At 39.6% G+C, this 21,594-nt stretch overlaps 3 protein-coding genes across 6 annotated transcripts in view; 1 reads left to right on the top strand and 2 right to left on the bottom strand.

The window, feature by feature from the left end:
* The window catches only part of LOC118227231 (DNA-binding protein RFX7-like), a 42,743-nt gene extending 34,311 nt beyond the window's left edge, over positions 1-8,432 (bottom strand). For both annotated transcript variants that reach the window (XM_035417444.1, XM_035417445.1), the window contains exon 1: positions 7,974-8,432. In XM_035417444.1, the coding sequence (XP_035273335.1) occupies positions 7,974-8,107 (134 nt within the window). In that variant the 5' untranslated portion in view covers positions 8,108-8,432. The remainder of the gene's footprint in view (positions 1-7,973) is intronic.
* An 84-nt stretch (positions 8,433-8,516) lies between these two features.
* tex9 (testis expressed 9) lies at positions 8,517-15,883 on the top strand. Of its 2 annotated transcripts, none has more exons than XM_035417449.1 (12): positions 8,517-8,970; positions 9,725-9,846; positions 10,211-10,274; positions 10,542-10,621; positions 10,900-10,945; positions 11,358-11,437; positions 11,999-12,165; positions 12,390-12,472; positions 12,741-12,914; positions 14,550-14,684; positions 15,255-15,389; positions 15,501-15,883. In XM_035417449.1, the coding sequence occupies exons 1-12, from the start codon at positions 8,935-8,937 to the stop codon at positions 15,576-15,578; spliced, it is 1,200 nt and encodes a 399-aa protein (XP_035273340.1). In that variant the 5' UTR covers positions 8,517-8,934; the 3' UTR covers positions 15,579-15,883. The 2 variants fall into 2 exon arrangements, with proteins under 2 accessions (XP_035273340.1, XP_035273339.1); XM_035417448.1 differs by having other exon boundaries at positions 9,722-9,846.
* Positions 15,868-21,384, bottom strand: mns1 (meiosis-specific nuclear structural 1). Of its 2 annotated transcripts, none has more exons than XM_035417446.1 (10): positions 21,231-21,384; positions 20,464-20,688; positions 20,202-20,329; positions 19,922-20,024; positions 18,957-19,186; positions 18,612-18,828; positions 17,999-18,106; positions 17,363-17,620; positions 16,756-16,881; positions 15,868-16,503 (listed from the first exon to the last, which is right to left on the bottom strand). In XM_035417446.1, exons 1-10 carry the CDS (start codon positions 21,231-21,233, stop codon positions 16,396-16,398), a joined length of 1,506 nt encoding a protein of 501 aa, XP_035273337.1. In that variant the 5' UTR covers positions 21,234-21,384; the 3' UTR covers positions 15,868-16,395. The 2 variants fall into 2 exon arrangements, with proteins under 2 accessions (XP_035273337.1, XP_035273338.1); XM_035417447.1 differs by lacking the exon at positions 21,231-21,384 and adding an exon at positions 21,098-21,197.
* Between the last annotated feature and the right edge of the window lie 210 nt (positions 21,385-21,594).

Genomic DNA, 21,594 nt, shown 5'->3' with positions numbered 1-21,594 from the left:
ACCCATTTGAAATTACCAGTGCTTTAAGTTCCTTACAAACAATCACCAAATCTGAGCTAAAGAAGCCCTTTGGGATACAGGGAAAATAATTCCTAAATTAAAAGGCGCAGAGCAGACATCAGATTCTCTGCATTAGTAATGGACTGGCTGTGATCCAATAATAAGACTGAACAGACAGACATTCAAGGATTCTCTAAGTGACTATAAGGATACGTTCCCCATGGCCTGTGACCCTTTACCCTACCAGTCTTCCCAGGCCCCTTCTGGGACTCCTCAATACTGATACCGCTGCAGTCCAAGGCTACTCAATCTGTCTGAATTAGGCTTTTATCGATTTCCAGAGCTAAATAAAGTCAATGTTACCCATCTTAAAACAAAGCCATCTTGGCACTTCGAAAGCTTGAACACAACTGGAACAACTGGATAAGGAGACACTGAACATTTACACAACAGGATCCCCCCTCTGAAATGCAGTGTTCTTGCAACACAGTTTCCAAAATATTCTGTTGAAAAGTGGTCCCAGCTCTAAACTGTAGCCTATCAAATGTCTGTCATGCACCTCCCCCCACCTTGATTGACGTCTCAACTCCCAAGCCCATCACGCACTCAGTTACTGCAGCCAGAAAAGATCAATATCGTAACAAGTCGATAAACTCATAAACATGCCAATTTTGGACACATATGTAATTAGCTGTCTCTGTGGATACCTCACCAGAGTGTAAGAGCCAACATTTGAAAAAACTGGAGGGGGGAATACCAAAATGGGTCCACAATGTTACCCTACTGCACAAGCGTACCATTCCAGAGCATCACTTTACAAATGGTCAAAAAATAAATGGCCTGATTCTCAGGAGATGACATCAGTCATCAAACATGAAAATGAGTTGCACAAAAGCACATCATCAAAATAATACAAACTTCTATCGTACTCAATGAAGCCAATCCAGAGAAAACCACTACATGGTTTTTACGAAGCCTTACACTTTGATTGATTGAATGGGTCATGCTTAAAATGCAATAGGCTACTCATGACAAATACACACTACAGCTACAAATATACACAATTTCAAAAGAAAAATCTATCTTGCATACAACATACATGCCACAGCTTATAAGCTACACAAACTTTAACATTCTGTTCTTTTGAATGCACTTTGTTTTACGTTTTAGCTTCTCTGGAAAAAGACCAAAGTTATTTTTAAAAAAGAACTCCACTTGAACTAGGCAGTACATATTAAACAAATACTACATAGGCAGTTCATTGATTAATTCTCTGCACCTCAAACAGCACAACCCTTCCCTGTTTCATTTCATTTCCTTTCATAGAATCATACCCTAAGCACTTCGCTGATCTGTCCTTTCATCTATAATCAATTTACACAAGCAAGCCAACAAGCCTAACCTCATTCAAAGAGAGTCCCCCATAAAAGTTTTTTAAAAAGCCATTTTCCACTAGCGGCTATAGGCCCATAAACCAAAGGGAACTAAACTGCAGAAACTATAGCAAGGGACTTAAGCATGCAATCAAGAAGCCCCAGTGTTTTCCATTGTCCTTCCAAAGCGAGAACTCTAGGCCCGGAAGTAAAACTAGATCAGACGGAAAAGAGGCAAACCACAGAAGCCTGTTGTAACAACAACATGACCAAGCTCAAATGGACACACATTAAACATAAAACTGCAAATTCACTACCGGGAAATGAAAGGAAACTTTTGTTCAGAAGCTTTGTGATTTCACATGCAGTTACATAACTAGGTATCAAAATCTAGATTATATTATAGACATATATTACACTATTTTGCACATTTTTAATTAACCCCTCTGTGTTACCACAGATGGCAGTTTGACCTTTTTTGCGCTCATCTATCTTTAAAAATTCTGGAGATGGACTTTAACTGATCAAAGTTAAAAAAAGACCCACTACATAGCGTTTGTATTTCCACAGCAAATTGGCTTTTACCCGCAAGCTTGTTTCTGCTTCTTTGCTTTTGATTGTAGCATTGCCAAATTCTTAATGCCATCGTTTCTCAAATGCAATGATTTACTATCACCGCAACTCTTCAAACTATTTTTAATTTAGCGATACACACTACGGTCCTCTGAAAAGGCCAAAAAGGAGAAAGGCTCTCAGTTGGCAGGATAGTCCTCGCACCAGAGCCATTCCTCCGTCTGATTGGTTGCCTGCCACATGAAGCAGTGCACGTAGGGCTGTTGGTCAAGCGCTGTGCCTGGCTGCATGCACACTGGAGGATGTGTAAGCTAGTCTACCAAAGTCTTCCAAACAGACAGAGACCATTGCGGTGATAGGACAGCACTACAAACTCAACTGCACAATCCATGATGTAGCAGAAAAGAGAAATACAGAGGTGAAATACAGGGGAAAAAAACAAGCACTTCAAATACTGAATGCAATGAGCTTGAAGAAATGTAGACTATATCAACTTCAGGATCCGAACTTAGAGAAAAGAAAATAAAAAAGAATACAAAAAATGGAAAGGCTCCCTCTCCATGGTTATACAGGATTTTTGGAAAATCAAATCATGTTCTCACGAAAAGAGGCCTGATATTCTCTTAGTTGTTTCCAATGAGTACTGGAACCAAATCTCAATTACTTAAGGAGCCATTTGTTAACACTGCATTCAGTCAAATATATTAATAAATACAAGCACAGCCTCGCAGTCGTGCATTAATAAATGGTAGACTTACCAGCTGACTGCCACTGGAATCGGTAGTATCAACCAGATGTTAAGACAAGAATTTGGAGAAAGTAACATTAAATAAAATTAAATGATTTTTTATTGGCACACATTCAGAGATTTAGGAAAAAGTCTTAAAATTTGACTTGTTTACAACCTTAACAGTGAAAGCAATGGTAACGTCATGACAGGAATTAATGCTGACTATTTAGACTACGAGAAAACAGACTCTTCTGAGATCCCAAAGACAGATGGAAAGTGCTATTCAGAGGGTTCCAACACTCACCAATGCAAGCAATTCAAGGACTTGAAGCCATTTCAAATTCTCTTTCCACCCACATTCAAAGACCCTTAACGTCCATGCAGGCGACAGGCAGTGTGTTGCAGAGCAAACAATAACAAAATATGAAATTATCTCAGTGTCTGAGAATCAGCTCGTTTCATCCCATTCTAAACCACAACCATTTTAGTGAAATATGGATTCAGCTCGGCTTCAAAGGACATGAGCTCTACATAACATGAATATGTTCGTCAAAGATGATCTGCAATTTTAACACACTTTAATGTGTCTCCATCGGAATGCACAGAAAATTACTTTCAAGTCTTGATTTCATTTTTTGAAATTTTGAGAACTTTTCAACAAAGAATTTTCACAGAGTGGTAGTCCGGCATGACTCCCTTTGGTTCACATGAGTTCACACCATTATGTGAATCGCACGTCTGCTAAAAAGTAGGAAGGGTTGAACAGAACAGTCATTTTAGGTTTCAAGTTCAAGAGTAACGGGGGGGCATGAAACCATCAAGAATAGCCAATCTGTATGATCATGTCACCAGACTCTAGAATGAGTATTGTATACGCAGAACAATAGCGGTACATAACCTGGCTCTTCTGAGCATATATATAGGCCTGTACCTTTAGATTCACAAACTTGGCAAAAAGCTGTTTTTACCTTTCAGTTAAACAGGCTTTGTGTCATCACTGTATCCCCACAGTTTTGTTTCCCCATATGGAAACCACATCAAAGAAACAGCATCCTGTGATTACATGAAAAAACCTTATGATCTCAATGCCAGCTTATCTTGGGCAGGTAGGCAGGCTGTGAAATTTGTTCACAGCGTCTCTCCCTACCATAAATGAACACTCTGTGCAATGGGATGCAACACATGTATTTATAAACATGTTTATAAATACATGTGACGTGCAAGTACACACTGAATTTTTTCCCCAATGCAGAGTGAGAGGATAAATCTGAGGCCAAAAGAACACCAGGTTCAGCTGTAGTTAGGCTACTGCTTTCAGTGGCCAACGTCAATAAAAAAAATATGTACACAGGCTATATGTGTAATTACAGATTCCAGAAATCATAGCCTTAGTCATGAGGAATCTGACAGCAGAGTTCAAATGACTGAACAAATTTTCAAAAAATAAAAGGAATAATATTTGTATCATTATTCTGAAGCCACCGTATTAAGTTGAAGTTTACCCAGAAGTTTACTACAAACATAGTAATTTGTTATATTTTCTTACAATATATAGAAAGAAATAATTGAAAAAATCATTTTATTCATCACAGAGCTCAGGGTTTCCCGTAGCACTTAATAGGAGAGGCGGTGTGGCTCCCCTAAATCCAACGTTAAGGGAAAAAAAACGCAGAAATCGATACTTGTTACATTCCGTTAATAAAAGACAAAAAACAGGCTTACGATTAAATTTACGATTCAACAACGACAGACTGTTACAAACAATATCCGATATCACTTCATTAGAAGTATCCAACATAGCCAGTATCTAACATAGCAGCGTATGTGGTCCCTGCAGCATACTGTCCCACATGTGCGATCAGAATATCAAGGAATTAACTTTCTGTAGATGATGCAGTAATATCCACCAAGCTAAATATTTTCCACAGCCGGTTATGTGTTTATTACATGTTGTTTCGAGTACAGTAGACATAGATAGAGAGCAAGCTGATGTTAGCGTTAAGGCTAATCAATTTAATGTCTTTTAACTTTCGAAAAAAGTAAACTTTTTACTTAAAACAAATTTTTTGTGATTAATACACTTGATGAGCGACAGCGTTCAATATCAAAGTCGAGTAATAAAAAAGATAGCACAGGCTATATCAGTCCTCAGAGAACATCAAATTAAATGAGAGGCCTAAAATGGGTATCAAAGTATGTTTTCCTAACAATGTTGCACAACCCCAGAATCTGAAATACCGCAGCTTTTGTTTGATGCTATCTGCAGGTTCTTGGGCAAGACTAGCATTGCATACACTGTTTCAGCTAAATGCTTTCACAGCAAAAGGATACTGTAGCTACCAATCTAAAATACTGACTTTATAGACGACAACTTTATTAAATAGCCTGTCATTAAAAACACAGGGTAGAGGCTAACTGTGTCAAATGAGTGAGTCTGATTTCTTTAACGACACCATGAGAATCCGAGACATATGTGGCAACTGACCTTGCATTTCATCGCCTATAACAGAGCATAAAACGGCAAACTCATTAATACTGATAATAAAACTTGACAGACATGCATTTGGACTAATAATTTCCTCTGAAATAAAACCTGAATTGATGCGATTGAATAATATTAATAATAAATAAATAAATAAATAAATAAAATGCTTCTACTAGGTGGTATGTGTCAGAATCTCATGGGGGGAAAGCAGATTAAAATATGCTGTGAAATGCAATGCTGGGTAACTGGTTATATTACGCTGGTAAATAACAAAAAGGGTATCCTCTCATCAGTACCTCTCTTTTCCCCTCCCTATACAAAAAGTACCTACCCCAAAACAATTTCTGGGGGAAACACTGCAGCTTTAGAATATGATTTGTTGACATGTCATTATTATGAAGCCACTATTTTAAGGTGAAGTTTACACAAAAGCTAAACATTTTTAGTCCCTGTACACTGCAATGTCATTGATATTTTCCTTTTACACAAGATCTGTTCATTTTAATTTCCCAAACTGCAATGCATGGTGCTTTCATAGTTGCAGCCATGGAATAAATGCATTATGGAAGACTGTAGGCTAAACAGGAGGCTGCAGAGAAAAAACGTCTTTTTATTCATTTTAGCATGAATATTTCTTGTATCAGCAAAATACAGGTAAAGGACAGCACATTTTAAAAAGTGAACCTGGATAAATTTCTCCTTTATGTTTAAGGTGTGCATAATCATGATCAGATGGTGATGGCTTGTTTCAAAAAAAAAAAAAAAAAAATCTAATGAAAATTGTGAATTCAGGATAAACTCAATATAGAGCCCAGTTTCAGTGGTAAAGTACAGAAAGCAGCAGTTGACTTTTAGGCCACTTCTCTGTTAAAAAAAATAGATGTTATTCGTATGACTGACATGATCATACATGGGATGTGGTGTCCTTACAGGGTGAGCTGATGCTTATGTTTAATAAAAGCTAATAAAATACTGCTCTACAAAACATTTCAGTACTGAAATATTGCAGACTTCGCATTGTTGCAGAACACAATGATAGATATTTTCAAGGTAGAAACCGTAGGCTTCTGCTTGACTTATTGGTTGACATCTCTAAGACAGCCGTCATATAGAAATCTGACCCCATGGAAAACTAGCCTAAAAAGGTTTAGGCTTAGGGAAACCTAAAAATGTTGTACATGACATCATTGCATATAAATCAACATCAATTCTGTGAAAGCCACTGCCCTGTGCAGTGTAATACCGGAACCCAATAGCACATAAAACAACGGAGAGTAAATATATAGCAATCGTATGCGGGCTCTTGGCAGCACTATCGGGTCTTAGCAAATACGAGCGGCTGCACAACCGAACTGTCTTTAGAGTGTGAAAACAGGGTGACGGATATACGAGGGAATCTACGCCCATGCTCTGTTTATACTAGCAAGAGCCGTGGTGTCAAAACAACAATCGTGTTCATAATCGTGCTTGCTTCGTCTCCTTCACATTTCGGGAGGCATTTCATTTTTAACAACAGAAACTAGCCAATGAACGATAGTTACCTGGCAGCGCTTATTTAACGAAACCCAAAAGCTAGTAGCGTTCATTACAATTCACATCAAAACCTGCGAAAATTGAGGGAGGTGGTAGTGGAGGGGTGGAGGCAGTGATATAATAGTGTCAGCATTTTCCCCACTACTTGCTGGCTTCAGTCTCTTATAAGCGTGGACGGTCTGCATTCATGCACGGCATGCGGGACGCAGTGGATTGGATTCACAATCATTTTGATAGCAATACTGATACAACGAATTTGTATTGTCTGGCTAACATGTTAACTTCAGAGATATGATTTTGCTGCAGTATAAGCAATGTCAAATCATCTTTTGTCACAAAGACAGTGGTCACGTCGTGATGCTTCCCGGATGTTCTGCGTTTTCAAATACACATAGCTAATACTATCTACTTACCCAAGCAGCCTTTCCATACAGAATTCAATTATCCATATAAAGTTACTTTGCCTTTTTTATCCATGACATCATGCAATGTGATAGCTAGCAAAGAACTCTCGATAGAGGCCCGTTTCAAATACAAGCCATCAGTTTTCATAGCTACCTAGCTACAAGTATTTCATTTGGCAATCCACGATTGAAGCAGCGGAGTTGTTTATGAGTTTTCCCCTGCACAGATTAACGGTAGTTATTTGTTCACGTTGCTCATTTACTATTAGCAAGTTAGCTATATACCATCCAACTTACGTACTGTGCTAGTTACCAAATGGTAGCTAATTTAAAGTTACTGCATGCTTAGTCGCGATGTAGTAGCAGCTGAATTGAGCCATGGAAGCAAGTAGTAAATACTAGTCAGCAAACGCTAGGTCGTCAGCTACAGTATAAAGCAAACGTCTACCTGCCCACAGTCACCAGGGTCTTGTAACAAGTAAAAAAAATCCAACAACAGCTCTAGTCGGACTGCTGTTCAACTAGCTGTCTTGAGAGTAGACTCGTCTAATATGTTCACATTCAGAGGTTACCAACCTACCGTTATCTAGCAAACTAGCTGGCTACAGTACTGTCGATATCATATTCCATAGCGTTGGCAACCACTTGTCATAATAGTCTAAGGGGAAATGAACTTAGACTAGCTGGCTAACCAGCTACTAGCTCCCAACACTGTCATCCTGTTACCTAGCTAGCTAAAGCGTCTTTGATTAACTGGGTAGGTAACGTCAGTTTAAAACGTACCAAGCAAGCACACCACTATTTACAAACTTCAGACCGTAACCATCCTTGCTAGCTAACGTTGGCTAGATATTATTTAGATATTGTGTTCTTACCAAATGGAGTTCTTTATTTTGTGCTGCAACGCACTGGCCTCGCCTCCGTGCAGTCCAGGGACAAGGGACGGTAAAGACCCTATTCCCGAGTTAGGCTTAGGGTGCTGACCAGGTTGCTGTTGATCCTCAGCCATCACGATTAGATTCAGCAGGGTAGGAGGGGGATCTTTAACAAGTAGGCCTCAACCTGGACCTTGAGAAAGCGGTTCTTCCTCGATTGTGGTACATCACGGACCCACCCGTTTGCTGAGAGTTCAAAATTAGCCTTAGTTAAACCAGCTGAAACGATGGCAAACCATGGCCACAAGATAAGTATCAGACAATTTAGGCGTATAAAAACAAATAAATACAACGATAGAAAAACACGCTTCGCTCAGAATTCCGCCGCAGCCCAGAGAGCAACTACTAGCACGCCTTCGACTATGTTGGTGCTGCTGCTGCCAGCAGTGGTGGCGCAGGCGCACTGTAAGGATAAAAACAGCAACAAGGAGAAATGGGAGTGGGCAGTATGCAGAGGAGTGGTGACAGAATATCAGATAGCGATACGATCGGATACGATACATCTTTAATAGCATTCGTCCCTTTGGTGAATATCTGCACAGTGCATATGCTGCGAAATCTTTTTGTAAACGTCAGTGAACCACATACTGAAAAGCTGGTATTTGGCAAACAATCACCAATTTCCCTGAATGTATCAATAGTTTAGAATTAAAATAATTCGTGTAAATGTGCGGACTTTCAGACAATAACAACAGGCCTACATAGTCTTTCTTGAGCAGGACGTATTTCCAGTGCTCAAAAAACCACTACCAGCTGTATTGAGTTTACTGTGTCGCGAGATGAGAAAACGTGAAACTGATGACTGGATGCAGAACAACTGTTGCATGGCAACAGTGACGCTCTTATGAAACAGTATAGCTAACTTAGCCTGTGCCAGGGCTTTCTACACCGCGGTTGAAAAATGGCTGAGGCAAAAAGACGTTTCTCATTTGAAGAGGTGGGCCTACTAAATCAATAGCTAATCAATTTCTTGCTTGGCAAAGGAAAGGGACTGCGGTGCCATTGGCAACTCAAGTCCACTCTCGTCTAATTAGCCAAATAATGTTAGCTAACGTTGTTCAGGTACTATCTGTAACGTCACAGTCCGTTACAAGTGGTGCCTTTTAACGAATATTTTGTAAAATTCTGACCTGATTACGTATAAGATATCTAGCTTTCAGTCTGTAATACTGCTGTTCGGTCGCTTCCTGTGTCAGTAGCTAACGTTACAAATGCACGTGTAGACGTACCGGTTCTAGAACATGTTAATTAGCTAGCTAATGTTTCCTAATTAAAGAATACGTGTGGCAGGCTCGTAGCTATACGGAAGTCCATAGAGAAAACCTCTAGCCTACTGTGTGAATTTATTTTGAAATGGAGATAAAAATCAAAACAAAAACAAATGTTGATGTTAAAAGAAACAAATGTTGCTGTTAAAGAAAGCTAACGAATGCATAATTTATGTTTAGGAAAATCCATGGATTATGTGATGGAATTTAAAACCATTATTTATTGCAAGTTTAAGGGTATTATTAAGACATGGGGGGGGGGGGGGGGGTAGTTTTCATGGTTTTTTATTTGTTTGTTTTTATTCTTTTATTTTTACATGAGATACTTTCGTGCATGTGAGTTTGTGTGTGAGTGAGAGAGACAGAGAAGTTGGGAGGTACAGTAAAGGTAGAATACTATGAACTTGTTTGTTTCTCCAGCAGAAGAAACCCCAGTCATCAAAGACAGAGAGGCCTCAAGGTCAGAGACTCATGAATCAGCCTTCCTCACTTTCTCAAAAGACCTCACTTCCAGTGGATTTGCTTGCCAAAGAGGAAGAATACAAGTAGGACTGCTTGTCTGATCCTTTCAAATGTGTGAATTAGTATTTTAATATATTGACAGGAAAATGTGTTCAGTCAAAAGACTACTGTTTCTTCTTTCTTTTTTTTCACCGTGAACAAAAGTCAGAGTCTAGAAGCCTAGGTTGAGAGACGCTTTTACATAAAGGGACTAGATTAACACCAGTATAGCTAAGGTTTTTCCCCATATATGGCAGGGCTACATCCTAGACAACTTTGGCTTTTCAGCCAAATGTTGGGTTTTCACCTGAATGCCTAGACTGCGTTTCACCGACTTTTCACTGCAGCAATAAACACAATCACAGTTTTATAGTCTTTTATATTAGAGCTACAACATTCTCTTTTTAGGCGTATGAATGCAAAGCTGGAAGCAAAAACGGCTGAACTTGTCAGACAAGCTGAAGAGGTTATGGTAAGTGAGCAAAATCTTTTTTCTCTTTCCCTCTCACTGACCACACAGGTAAAAAAAAAAAAGATTCAAATAATCAGTTTGTTACAGCCCTTGCTCACATAAGTACTACATAACCAAGTTTTAAAATCAGTTAAAAAATAAACATTTCAAATCTTAGCCAGATGTTCCCATCTATTATTTTCCCTTTTTATCATTATTAAGACCAGGAGTCATTGTAGATCCCACCATATGGTAGAATATGCAAACCTGTTGTTTTTTTTCCCTCAGAGAGAACAAAATGAAGTGTTATCAAGACCGATCTCCTCCCATTTAAGTCTTGGCATTGAGGATGAGAAGGAAGACTTTATGTAATGAACATTATATGACATTTTTCTGTATTATGGATAAAATGTACTGTATATAAATAGATTGATTAATTGTTGAGTTACAGATTAATGTCTTCACATAAATTAATCTAATCATTGAGTACATCAGAATAAATGTAATAAATATCTGCCTCAGGACAGTCGAACTTCATTAGTGTTCGATTTCATGTTTCATAGGTGCACACAAAATAAATGTTTAATTGTATTCTTGGTGAGAGGTGTGCCTTTCTGCTTACATTTTCTTATCTTTTTATATTAAGGAACCTCGACCTACAAGCACCTTCAGCAAGACAGCCCACAGCAAAGGTACTGTGTAATTATAGACTGTAATTATAGACCATATAGAGCATTTGTTTAGAACATTTTCAGTTATAAAAGGATTTCCCAGAACTATATGATGCTTTTGCAGTATTGTTTCAGTAGTGTTTTGGAACTTATTTGCTAAACTGATTTCGAACTGCAATTCCTTTAGTTGTCCAGTGGTCTTTGTCGGAATGTTTTTCAGTGTTTCAAAATTTTCCCTCTTCTCATACCTTGAGAATTCCTTTGAATTCCTTGTGAGTGTTTGTCTAGTTCCTAGCTTTTACAATTGAACAACTTTTAAAGTGACTGATATGTGAAAATGAGCAAATGCTCCATGTCACACAGTACAGCAAAAGTAAGTAGATTTTGATTGTTTAGTCTGAATAAAATGTCCTGTTGCTTGTCTAACAAAAAGGTGTTGACAAAGCCTCTGCCCTCACCAAAGCCACACCAAACTGCACTTCCTTCTGGAAACAGAACAAAAAAGGTACCGAAGTAAGTTTCATTTGTCATTGTGTGTTTATGTTGATGCGTTTGTCACTGTTATTATGAATTGAATATACATTTAATTGCATAATAAAATTGAATGTATGACTCAAGTAACCACAATTAACAAGTAATATTCATCTGTATTTGTGGATATTATATGTTAGAAAAGTAAGCGATTGAAGTCTCTCAAGATAAGTTGTGCCGTCCATTCAATCAACCCATGTAATATTTTCACATAAAAGTCTAAAATTGAGATGGGATGATAAAAAAATAAAGCAACACTGGAAATGTCTCTACTTCAGCTCCAACAGGAATAATATATTATAGGAGTTTGGGGCTGTTGGGAGCTCGTCCTGTTAGTCTGTTGAGCCACTGGTCTAGTACGTGGATGGGCTACATGATCTGGTATCGAATCAGGATATCCATTTCCGACTGTGGCTGGTAGTCCCACAAGGTGACACAATTGGATCGAGTGCTGACAACTATTACAAATAGTGGCTAATATTTTTGCAGTTATAAACAAAATATCTGTGTCTAAATTAAACTGTCATTCCCATTTTATTTCAGAAAAGCAAAAAACTGTACAGCAGATGATGTTGCACTTCTTGAAGACTTTGTGGACTTTTCTTTGGCTAAGACCATAAGCACCATTGAGGGGAAACTGGAAGAAGGGGGAACACATGAAAATATTGATGACGATGTCATGCCTAGTGTTGGTAATGAAATGGGTTCAGGTGTGTTTTAACTGCTCACTTTATTTTAAAATTTTCTTCCAGAATTTTTATTTGTAGAATTTTAATTTTAATTGGTATAACTCCATTGTTATTTGGACTTTAATACTGTAATCCCATTTCTTATTACCACAGATTAACACAATTTAGCAGATATTTTTATTATGCTGTATTTTACTCAATTTTGCAAGAGGATAATACATACGTCTATGTCAATATATTTGCAGAGGCTCAGATTCGTTTTCTTAAGGCAAAACTTCGAGTGTTGCAAGAAGAAGTGAACAGGCTCTCTCAGGAATATAACAAGAAGGTAAAGGAGACCAGGTCCAACAGGAAATCAAGGAGGTTAAAAGCAGAATATATTTATTTGATCTGATATTTGATTTATTTAGTTACACAGAAGAGAGGGTTAAAAAGCTGTAAATAGCTGAGAAACAGAATGTGAATGGGCCTTATGAGACCTTTCTGTTCTAAACAGAGTCATAGCATTAGATAACTAATTTAGACAAACAAAAGGTTTTCTCAAGTCAATCAATTAAAACATCCTACTTACTCTCTAATGCTTTTGTTTGAGTCAGGATGATGAAAATGCCAATTTGAGTGCCAAAATAAAGGAGGTGGAGGAGGATCGTGCCCGATTGCAAAGGATGACCAACATTCAGCGAAGCCAACTAGAAAAGCACAAAGTCCTGTCGGAAGACTCCAGCAGGAAATGTGAGGGGCTGCAGCATCAAGTGATTGCTTTACAAAAGGTAGGCATGAAGAGAGGGGCCAGCATGAAACACATCACCTGAGCTAAAAAAACATGGCTACTGTCATGCACCCATACCACATCTGAGTGTGCCCAGCCAGGCTGCGTCAGGCAGCCCAGCCATCCTAAATATTCTCTCACTGAATTCTGCAGCTATGCCTTTCGTCATTTCAGCAGCGTCTGAGGTCAGCTGTCCTTCACTCAGACCCAGCATTCTGGCTAATACAATGTAATAGTAGTTTATGCTTGCAAATGTCTAGATGTTTTGTGAGCGCAAACAATATCCCATTGTTAACGTGAAAAATAGCTTGAAGACTATAGAAAAACACTTACTGAAAAGATATGGATTACTGCGGTTGAACTCAAAAAGTGTAAGCAATGAAACTACAAGAGGTAGTTTAGCATTCAGTTCAGCAGTTCAGTGATGTTTCCCTCGTTTTGTTTAGGAATAATCAGCTGTGACATGGCCTCACTTGCCTGTTCATGCCCACAGATTGCAGTGCAGCTCAATGCATGCACTCCTCTGATAACCCACCTCCAAGACAGCAGTAGTCTTGGACAGTCTGTAGACTGCAGGTGAATGAGTGTAGATGGGCTGAATTGCCTGTCCTTTTCATGACATATTCTTACGTTCTTATAATATGGAAGTGTTTGAATGTCCTGCACTTAAAGGTCTTCATTATTAAGCCTGGACAAGATTGTTAATGTAGATTGAAATGAAACCCACGGCAGAAGAATTCCTGGCACAGCTACATTAACGTGGTTAGCTGGGCTCTGTAAAGTGAAGCCCTGCTGCACCTGGTGATAGCACAGTGCTTAGGCTTTTATGAAATATCTTTGGAATTCTGAGAAATGCCAATATACCAATGCCCCAGTGTTGACCGAGGTTGGAGTGCAGTTAAGGCATCTGAAATCAGAGTTGTCAAATATTTGTGGTACAGACATTGCAGATAGGTCTAGATGCAATAAACCAAAATTAGCAAGTTAAAAGGATCCAAGTTATCCAGTGTTTTTGCATCTTGGTCAGGTTTTGTACCTGGCATCTCTGTGATTTTGTTTCTGACCAGATTGCACTATGTATAGATGATATTTATAAGAAAAGTGACATTATTTAAGAATACTGTTTGAAATCAACTTACTAAACTGAATAATGTGACCAGGTAGCTTGCTACATAAAGCATTTAGCGGAGTAGCTACATGTAAATATCAATATTTCACTCAATTAGTGTCCAGAAATCAGATGTAGAACTGAAAAGGTCAACATTAGATGGCACCTGTTGTACATAGACTTGTATCAAAAAATGAAGTACTGTGTTAGTTAGCTGAATAGACCCAATATTGGCAGAGATTGTCATGTCATTTTCCAAAATGAATGCAGAAATTTGAGTGCAGAAAGGCAGAAACCCATAAACTCAATGCATGTGTGTGCTATGTGTCTGGTAAGGTAGAAATTATATGTACTGCCACTTTTGTACACTTGAGATTGAAGGCGATGCTGTGTTGGCCTTAATCCACACGTCCACACGCATGAAATGCCCCCCCCCCCCCCTTGATTGTGATTTTATTTTTTTATTTTTATTTTTTTTAATAATAATAAACAGAAATAAAGCTGCTGCTTCTTGCTTATGTTGTACAGGAAATAGAGAGCTTGAAGAGAACACAGAAACAGGCAACGACCAACCACAGCGCCACAGAGGTCAGGCTCAACCGAGCTCTGGAGGAGGCAGAGAAATTCAAGCTGGAACTGAACAAGATAAAGCAGAGTAGTAAGGTAGACCAAAGCAGATGATCCCTGCCCTTACCTTTGGTGTGCCCTGCATTGCTCAGAGATCATGTATTAATAAGCCTGCTATGACGTGAAGGACTGAATTGTCCTAAACATGCCTTGCTTCGATTAACCAATGAAAAACTGCATTTCTGTCAATAGCAGAGGACAGTACTGGCTATACCTTTAACTCCACCTGTGCATTTAACATGTACAGTAGCAGTAGCAGCCATACAGCTGTATACTGTAACCACATACAGTACACAGTGTTTACAGTACACATATCCCCATGTCACTGCATTTTCCCGTGAGGTTTACAACTAGTTACTAATTATTCAGTATGCTTTTCATTCATAGCACTTTACTAGTTCCGCTAACAGTAATTTGAATACGGGATGTGATCATTCTGTTTTTGTGAAAACCTAGCTGTAAAAGCTATTAACAATGTCTACATCCATTAGGACAAGCAAGAAGTGCACCCTCCACCAGATGCCACTCGGGTTTGGCTCTTGATGATGTTGTTAAAAATTCCATTGATGTTTTACTTTATTTTAAAACAAGTATTTTTCCTGAAAGGATTCAGCCAATCAGGATCACCAGAAGATGGAGGCTTTGCAGGCAGAAAACAAGAAGCTTGAGAGACAGAAAGCAGAACTGATATCAGGATTTAAGAAACAGCTCAAACTTATTGATATTTTAAAACGACAAAAGGTAAGATACCAATTAAATTAGCTGTGTAAAATACTAGGATCTCTGCAGGATGCTGATTTCCATGTAAAAATGAAATCGCATTGACATATGCAATGTTTTTGGTCTGGACAGATGCATTTTGAAGCTGCAAAGATGCTGTCTTTTACTGAAGAGGAATTTATGAAGGCTCTTGACTGGGGAAAATCATAGAAGTTGTTATACAATCAAGAACTCTGAGGAAAATATTTGTATTTTTTAAGTGGATGAGAATGCAGTAGCTCTACAACTGATACCGTCTCCAAGAGGAAAATACTGTCTGAGACTTCTTAGAATTTATTATTGAGACCTTCTTGTATTTAGTACCACATGGTCACTGCTATTTCTGATCATAGAGATATGTTTTGGAAGGGAAATGGCTTTCAGAACTTTGACTATACCCCTTACTGTATTACATAAGTTTTTTGCTTCAATTGTTCATTCAAATAAAGAAAATCCCATGTTTTAACGTTAAAAAATATTTTATTCTATTATCTTTATTCTCAGTGTGAGACTATGCAACTAGAAACATGGCTTTAACAGCAGGCACTTTCAGAATGGTGCAACTAGCAGACTATCAAATTTGTCCCATACCAGTGAAGAATGTAGTACTCAGGAGATGAAAATTTGTATCACTCTATACATTTAAATGTGAATATTCTACCTTTAGCGTGATTGCACTGTCAGTTCTACTATATTTGCAGTCCGAGGGAATGCACGCACATCCGAAATATTCCAACAGGTGCAGGATAAAAAAATAGTAAGAAGAGAGAGTACATCCCTGACGAAGACCTTTGAGGTCGAAACGTTGTACCATTAAATCACTTTGTGAGCAGAAAAAACAGTGTGCGGATATACTCTCTCTTCTTAGTTCTACTATATTCCCATAAACAAAACAATCCAGAAAAAAACGTGCTATGAATAGTAAAGAACAATATGTGGACTTGGACAAGACTGCCATCTAGTGGTAAAACAAAAACACAACAACTCTTCATACATCTCCCCAGTCATCTTCAGGAAATTCTTCTGGTTCCCGTCTCTGGAAATTTCTTTTAAAATCCTCATCAAAGTGGTCAAGATCTCCTTCTCTGAAGATACCCTATGAAATATGGAATAAATCAATGGCTTTGTTCTGCACTGAAGCAAGCATACAATTTACAGTCATAAAATGGAAAATTCAACACTGCCATAATACTGAAACTTTCAAACCTGGAAACTCTTTGTAAACAATTGATAAAAGGTCAAAGTTAAGACAACTCGTTGACAAAATTCATTCCCTGGTTCACCCTTGAATAAACCACAATGGTTCTTCTTTAATAGGACCTTGATTATCTACTTTTTATTTTCTTACCTTTGGAAGGTAACCAAGTAGTTTAGTGGCATGATGTTTAAGAAGCTTCTGTCTCTCCTCCTCAATGATCTGCCGATTAACAGCCTCCCTCTTTTGTTCAAGGGCTTTCTCTTCTGCCTCGCGCTCCTTCAAAGACAAAAATCAAAATTACACCTCAGATCTGCACATTTTTTCTTCTACTTACCAGAGAGTTCTGCTGTCAAAAAACCTCGCCTATCTAGAATTTGTAAAGTAGAAATTATTTAACATAAATTATTTAAATATAACAAATGCATATTTAAACAGGTCAATCGCTTATAAATGTCTTCTAGCATCGTGTTACACCATGCTTTCCAAGACCTATTTTCTTTGCTGATAAAGCGACCTTTGTTGGCCGAAACAAGTGCCTGTTTCTCAGTGACTTCAGTGGACGTTTCACATGAAGCAGCCCATTGAGCCGGTTCAACCCATGAGAGCTTGCTTTGTTGGAATGATTACTCAAAGACGCACACTGCAGCACTAACCAATAAGACACGCCAAAGTGCTGCTCCTACCGCAGCGCACTGATGCTGTGTGAGGAGCAGAACCTGTTGGCAGGCATACTAGGAGGGAGGAAGTGATGTCATACCTTGTCAGCCAGAAGCTGCTGCCGCCTGTCCGCCAGCAGCTTCTCCACTTCCCGCCGGTGCTCCTGCTGCTTCATGCGCCTCTTCTGGGCGTTCATCTGCTCGATGCGGTCGTCCTCGGCGAACTTGGCCATCATCGTCTGCCTGAAGGTCTCCTCCTCCTCCTTCTCGGCCTGCTTCCGCATCTCTTTGAAGGCCATCTGCTCCTGGTGGGTCTTCTGCATCTCCATCCGCTGCCGGATTCTCTTCTCCATTTCCTCCTGTTGAAGGTCATCTAGTTAGGCTCGGCGCTAGCCCGAAAACTACAGTGGAAAATCAACAGTGCTGGAACATCCTGCTCAGAGGCTGTCAAAAGCAAGCTACTATCTACCCGTGTGCAAACTGCAAAACTGTTCTCTTCAGGGTCTTAATAATTAAAGACTCTTTAATAATGGCCATTTAAAATGAAAGCGTCCTCTCAGAATAGTCCCTGGGAGCTCCTCTCTCCTGTGTGTTACTCGCCAAGAGCAACTTCACCGCTTTAATTGCATTTTATAGCCCTATGAACACTGGATACCCGCCGTATCCACAGTTGTAGTGTAAACAGATTTGTAAAAACTGAACAACATGATGCTGTAAGGTAGGAAATGTGCACTCACGATTTGTTTCTGCCTGACGGCCTCCGCCTGCTCCTCCAGAGAAAGCTCTTCGCGCACGCGCTCCATTTCTTCACGCTTCTGCCTCTCGGCTTCCATCTTCTCACTCAGCTGTCAACACAAGATCAAACGGACTGAAGGACACAGTTTCAACTGTTTTAGAATAATCAGCTCCTACTTAAGCACAACACAATGCACCTTCAGATAGATGCATTTACTAGTGGAAATAGGGTTAAAGTTACCTCCCCCTCTCCCCAACTTCTTATCCCTGTATTTTCTCCTACATTCCCAATTTGCAATTTCCAATCACAATTTTAAATACAGTCACTGTAAAATCCTCCATAAATTGGATTTACAGGGGATTTCACCCTGCAGTCCACCAGTTCGAACGCTTTAGTTGGATCAACCAGAGGGGCTACTGTATGATGGAGGAGGTGGGGAACACCCTGCTAGCTGTAGCCTGGTCTAACTTTCAGCCAAGGCCAACTGCGTGCTGCTCCACAGGACTCACAGTCACAGCTGGCCCTGGCATGGTCAGGATTTCTGACCCAAGAGTCTGAGCTTTAGCTGGATAAACCCACTCAGTCTCTCAAATCGTTTGTTGATACTTTCTCACCATCTTATACAAAATCTGCTTGTCCTCCTCGCGTCCTTTGACTTTGGCCATTTTGTCCTCCTCCCTCTGCTGCTGGTAGGTGGCGTACTCCATAATGCGCCTGTTCTCTTCCTCCATTCTTTCCCTCTCCATCCGTCTCCACTCGGCTTGCTGCTGCTGGAACTCCTCAATGTAGCGCTGGGTGGCTGTTACCTTCTCCAGTCTCAGCTGCTGCTCCCTGTGGAAAAGGCCCATTAGCTTTTTGACTGTGGTCTTTGTAATGGAGGGAAGAGGCGCAACTCAAAGATCACAAACGCAGAAGCTGCTTAAGCTTACACTCTCCCAGTATGATGCCTGCACACTTACTTCTGGTCTTCCTCATATATCTTTCGGACAATTTCGTCGATCATGAGCTTCTCCTTGAGGAACTCCTTGTACGCCTCCATCCTCTCTCTCTCCTTCTCTGCCAGCTGCTGATTGAGCTCCCAGTTGTAGCGCACCATCTCCTCGTAGCGCTTCTGATCCACCTTCTCCTGCTCCGCCAAGACTCGCTCTCTGTCTTTCTGCTGCTCTCTATACAAATCTGCCTCCACCTTCTGATATTACACACATACAGGCCATGTTAGACATTACATTCCTATCGTAAATGCACTTTTATCACGAACATTTCCCCCTGTTAGCCTCCCCTTTTTTTCTGGGATCTACCAGGTCAGCTGCTGTACTTACTGCACTGGAGCACTGCTCAAGTACTGCACCTGCTGCATGCAGTTAGCCTAGCCCTGTGCAAACCATTACTATGAATAGCTTTCCATCATGCTGTGCATGTGATATTATATGCGTAGGCAAAAACTGTTATAACACAAAACGACAAAAATGTGCTGCTGCCACATGTCTGCGGTTCTAATATCCAAACTGAATGCAGCACGCAACAGTGCGGAAACACTGCTGTCAATCATCCTTTAGTAGCAATTGACTTATCAACTTGGATGACTGAGGAGGTATCAGAGTGATCACTGTCTAACACTGCAATCAAACACCTGATGAGCTTATGCTGAGGAATGACTGAAATGCAGGTGAGAGAAACTTTGTAAAAAATGCACAGTGACCCCAGGCACAGTGCACGGTGACGCACAATGCACAGGTGTCTCAATGGGATCTTCCACTCAGGAGGTATAGCTTGGTGATTTAACGGTTTGATTCATTATTCTGTGAACATGATTAAACATGATCACTGGTGCAGTGTACGAATTTAGCTTCTTTGCTAATTTAACCCAGTTCTCATCCTCCAAACGCCAACAGCCTTATCACCACTCATGCTTGAAACGACTTACCATTGCCTCACATTTCAAGGCCTCCTTTTCAGCAATCTGAGCCGCCCTCGCCCTGTTCAGGTATGCTGCCTTCAACTTCAATTCCAACTCACGGAGCTCAAGGCTAACAAACCAAAGAAACCGAACAATTACTACGAGGGCGGGCTTCTGTCCTTACGAAATATGTGTAAGGTGGTAGGGAAGGGTTAGCTTCATGAAAACCAAAAAATCCTATTGACATGCCCATATAGATCTTGCTTTATTAAGGCCAGTCACTTTAATAACATGTTGTATAAATGACCTGTTCTCTTTAATTTGTTGTCTCAGTTTTTCATCCTTAGTCTTCTCATAATTGATGCGAGCCAGTTCTTCAGCCATTCTCTCCTCTTGTTCAAGCTGCTTCTTTCTCATAGTTTTTTCCCTTTCTGCCTGAATGGAGAGAGAGAGTACAGTATTTTATTTTAATGCAAGGAAAATAACCCAGAAAATATCATATCAAATTAAAAACACCACATTAAGTGCCTCAGTTTCTAATAATTCATTAGTCAATTGAGTGAATGTACCTGAATCAGGGAATCTTCTATGTGTTTCTCGTGTTGTTCCTCTTGCATTTTTCGCATATATCTCTTCTTCTCCTGTCGGTCCTCACTTTGAACGTGTGCTCGCAAATGCCTCTCCTGGTTGATGTGTTTGACCCGATCCTCGTAGTTCAGTTCCTGCCGCCGATTCTCTAGGATCATCCTTTGCTGTTGACTCTGTGTCATGTTACGCCGCTGACTCATCGAAGTCTGTAACGAAGTAAAACATGACATTGGCCAACGAACGTTAGTTGGCAATATTCCAAGTGTGCATTAACGTTAGCCAGACAGCTACACACCTGAAACAATACTGGTTCTACTCTCAATTTCAACTAAGTAAACTTAAACACTACCAAATACTATATACTGGAAGACTAGCTAAGCTAATTTCAGCTACATGTGATATTGAAAATGGAAAGGCTGCAAACGCTAGAACCGACATATCGCAGGTAACGTTAGACTCGTTAACGTTAACTAATGTCTATCAGAATAGCAAGCCAAACTGAACAAGCCAGCAGCTAGCCAGCTAAACGATATGGTCTGTATGAGTTACCACTATAGTTTACTGTTTCGGTCCCGGATACATTTTTAATGATAAATTTAAAATCTATTGACTTACTTGAAATGTAACTAACTGTAAACTGACGCGCAACACTCAGTAAACTAGACTAACGTTAGCTAGGTCACAATTTGATTTTAAATTACAAATTTACTGCTAGATAGATTAGATGAAAATAGTATGGTTCATTTACCATAACTGCGGTAAACGTCACGGCAGTGTTAGTATCAAAACAGTTATTTTTCGTATAAATCAAGTAAAATCCTGCTTTGCTCCTCGCGGTTAGCGAAACCCTGTAGTTTAGTTTGCTGTGCGCCGTGTTGTCTTGGTAACAGGGATGTTTCAATGTTCCTGTAAAGTCTACTGTGATTGGCTTATGTAAACCGTAAACCTCTCCTATGTTTTCCACTGAGAATCTGAAGTGGCGCACTCTGGTTTATCGATGGAAAAGCTTTAGCAAGCATTTACCGTGATTGTACTGACCGATCAACAAACAGTTGAGAAAATTAACAGAAAATTAACGAAGCTCCAACAGAAACGCAGTATTTCCTTTGCTC

Source organism: Anguilla anguilla, chromosome 5 (genome assembly GCF_013347855.1).
Source record: "Anguilla anguilla isolate fAngAng1 chromosome 5, fAngAng1.pri, whole genome shotgun sequence".
NCBI classification, from domain to species: Eukaryota; Metazoa; Chordata; class Actinopteri; order Anguilliformes; family Anguillidae; genus Anguilla; species Anguilla anguilla.
The sequence above is the reverse complement of the archived record's forward strand: the minus strand, read 5'-3'. Positions and strand labels throughout refer to the sequence as shown.

Excerpts from the sequence above, each read along its gene's own strand:
- tex9 (XM_035417448.1), top strand. The coding sequence starts at position 8,935 with ATGGCTGAGGCAAAAAGACGTTTCTCATTTGAAGAG. Across the intron at positions 10,275-10,541 it reads GACAAGCTGAAGAGGTTATG|AGAGAACAAAATGAAGTGTT; the intron begins GTAAGTGAGCAA and ends TTTTTCCCTCAG. Across the intron at positions 10,622-10,899 it reads GATGAGAAGGAAGACTTTAT|GAACCTCGACCTACAAGCAC; the intron begins GTAATGAACATT and ends TTTTATATTAAG.
- mns1 (XM_035417446.1), bottom strand. Across the intron at positions 20,330-20,463 it reads TAGAAGATTCCCTGATTCAG|GCAGAAAGGGAAAAAACTAT; the intron begins GTACATTCACTC and ends CTCTCCATTCAG. Across the intron at positions 16,504-16,755 it reads TACTTGGTTACCTTCCAAAG|GGTATCTTCAGAGAAGGAGA; the intron begins GTAAGAAAATAA and ends CATATTTCATAG.